Raw genomic sequence first — 3,182 nt, 5'->3', positions numbered from 1 at the left:
CATACTTCGCACAGAGAAAAAATAAGTAAAAATTAACTGTGTATATTTTCCTGATGTTCATTTACCATATATATACATATATATATATATATAACAGAAATGTATATGAATGCAAATATTATTTCAATAACATCAAAAATAATTAATTGTTATATTCAAATTATGCTAAAATAACTTTCTCACTTATCGAGCAAGAGATGCTATCTGAGCTTCGTATTTGCCCAAGAGCAAGAGCCCATGTCATTCAAATTGCTTGCCACGCGAACTTATACCCATTATCAAGACCCTCTTCATACGTTACTTACCCTAACAGTGAGGCTCCACTATTTCCATACTTCCACCTACCATCATAATATGCTTATAGCAAAAACAACAACAAAAATTATTGTTATCCATGGCATTGGGCCAAACTGACTATAGCGGTCGCAATGGCATGGCAAAGCATGGCATGGAGATGCGGCAAAGTTGAGTTGCAAAGTGCCAAAGCGGAATTGAAATCAAACATTCCCACTGCCTGCCATCATGGTTGATGGTTAAATAAAAAGCAAAAGTGGTAAAAGTCTTTCTATGTTTGGTACCTAACCTATACCTATAGTGAAGACCGAATACCGAAGAAGAATGAAAACCTAACTGGTCTACCTTTCGTCTGGAAGGTCTTGCAGAAAGATCTATTGTAAATTGTTGTTAAACAGGTATTCGGCTCTTCGTTCGTTTGTCGTGATCTTTGCGATCGAAGCGGTCTTGAACGTGGTCATGATCATGATCGTTATGAAGTAGTTGTGCTTACAATGCGGTCCAAAGTTGAGAGACGGTTTTTTCGTTTTTTTTTTTTGGCGCAATTTGAATATGAAGAGATGATGACGATGGAAGTTAGCGTCATATCGACAACCGACGAAGAAGAATAAGACGACGACGACGATGGTCGGCTTTACGCACCTGAATGAAGTGCCAATAGCCCAAGTGGGGATACTCTTCGGTCTTTGCGCGGAAAGGTTTTAACACAATCTATGGTGGTGGTGTAGAGTACCTATGGTGTATAGTGATGGAGAAAATTTTTTGAAGTAGGGATCGAGCAAAGTTGCTATTGTGTATGCGATGCGATGCGGCAATGATGCATTATGTGAAATTCGTCATATGATCGGAACGACAAAACGGAGAATATAATACCACCCGGTGGCATCAACGGGCAGCATTTTTATTTTGAAAGTGACAAGCGACGGTTCGAAAAAAAGCTTGTTACCAACTTCTCCAATTCAAAATATCAGTTCAGATCCCATCCGTATCCGTTTTTGATTTCGGTAAAATAATCATACGTAGAAATAGAAATCGGTGTGAAACAGAGATTATTTGTGTGGAGTGACATAACGAGAATATCCTTTGAAAATAGCTATTTAAATATTTAAATAGACAATCAGTGCCAAAACGGATTACACGCAACGGAAACAAATCATGGTAGGACGAAAATCTTTTTTTCTTCATTCTTCATATATATTTTTGTTGATGTTTTCCAAAAACATTTTGGATATACTTTCGTAAATTCTGTGTGTGAGTGTGTACTCTTGCCGTAGAGAGGTTTTAAGTCTATAGCAAAAACTGTGAAATTCTGTGTGAATCGCAAACCTAACAATTTACCACAAAAATGGATTCCAGTGCAAAAACAAAGGGTAGCCCCTTTTAAAATATATAAACTATATGCCACTGCCATTGCCACAACTCACTATAAAGCTTTAGAGACGTTATAATATTTTGGTGCACAGAAGCCAAGTTATCACAATAATTTCAAAATTTTCGAACAAAAACCATTTGAATGTGTGTTAAGTATTTTGCGGTTGTTTGTGTATAAGTGTTATTTATATACGTATACATTTGAGTATGTATTATGTGCAGGAGCAAAACCACTCGCTCTATTTTAAAGGAAGAAGGAACTTTTAATGCTACACATCTATCCACGATGTATATAAATGAGAATTAGTTTTGATTTTGGTTTCATGCAAATGGATTATGGGCTTGTGTATAGGTAGATACACTGATACTCAAACATACGTGCATATATGCAAACCTGGGATGTTGTTTAACTGTTAAGGATTCAATATTATGAATCCTGAGTGAAAGACAAAAATTTGAAATAGTTTATGAACTCTTCTTTATACATATATTCCTCTGCATCCATAGAGTTCCAAGTGGATATACATACATCCTCATATAGAAAAGCGAAGTTTGTTGTTTAAGCCAATGAATATTTTTGGCTGTTGAAAATTTAAATTATTTTCAGGAATAAGCTTAGAGAAATAATAAATAGTTATTTTCAGTTTTTAGTTATAGTTTTTTTGTTTTGTTTTTGGGTTATAGTTCATTATATTGGATTTAAAGGCGTTTCATTTGTTTGAAGTGGTTTTTTAAAAAAGAATATATATTTTTATCATTGTTACTTAATTGAAAATCCCTTTTCAATGGGTATTTTATTTATTTTTATCAAAGTGGATTTTAATCTGATAAAATCGAAATTTTTTAACACCATTGATTTTAAATAAGATTTAAATTTTTATTATGAAAATCTATTGGCTTCTAATTGAAAAAAATTGAATTTTAGTAATTATTTGAGTAATAAATGGTAAAACGAAAAACCAGAACCTACAGTGACTAATATCTCTAAGCCATTTCTGTGTACGAACTATCGCAACGGATCGGCATTTGGTGGTATGCGTATCCGTTTAAAAAATATACTTTTTTAGATTCTCTACAAATTTTACATATGTAGAAGTCTTTTATATCCATGAAAGTCAACAAGTCATTGATTTAATACAATAAGCGGCTGAAAAAAAAGAAAACAAAAATATATTAAACTTAAATATTTGTAGATTGGTCTTAACGACATGAAAATCGTTGGAGATATTTCAAAACTAATGCAATTAGAATGAACTTTCCTAAACGTAATAACCATAAACTAGCCAAAAATAACACTAAAGTGTATTTCTAATTGAGCCAAAAGTCAGTTTATCTAAATGAGATATATTTTAAAGAGTTATTTTTCTTCGAAAGTATAAGTCAACGAACTTAAAGTAGAATTAAAATGTTCTGAAATACAAATGTTTAATTATCCAATATTTCAATTTGATTTACAAATTTTTAAAAAAAGGAAAAAGAAATAGATGTAAAAATTGTAAAGAGGAGTGTTGTATGTT

At 32.5% G+C, this 3,182-nt stretch overlaps 1 protein-coding gene across 1 annotated transcript in view; it reads left to right on the top strand.

Annotated features, from left to right (window-relative positions):
* The first annotated feature begins 1,182 nt into the window (after positions 1 to 1,182).
* Positions 1,183 to 3,182, top strand: part of LOC129948176 (trithorax group protein osa) — a 26,539-nt gene continuing 24,539 nt past the window's right edge. Inside the window, exon 1 of the mRNA XM_056059056.1 lies at positions 1,183 to 1,452. Within this exon, the coding sequence (XP_055915031.1) occupies positions 1,450 to 1,452 (3 nt within the window). The 5' untranslated portion in view covers positions 1,183 to 1,449. The remainder of the gene's footprint in view (positions 1,453 to 3,182) is intronic.

The sequence above is a fragment of the Eupeodes corollae genome, chromosome 2 (assembly GCF_945859685.1).
Source record: "Eupeodes corollae chromosome 2, idEupCoro1.1, whole genome shotgun sequence".
Lineage (NCBI taxonomy): Eukaryota > Metazoa > Arthropoda > Insecta > Diptera > Syrphidae > Eupeodes > Eupeodes corollae.
The sequence above is the reverse complement of the archived record's forward strand: the minus strand, read 5'-3'. Positions and strand labels throughout refer to the sequence as shown.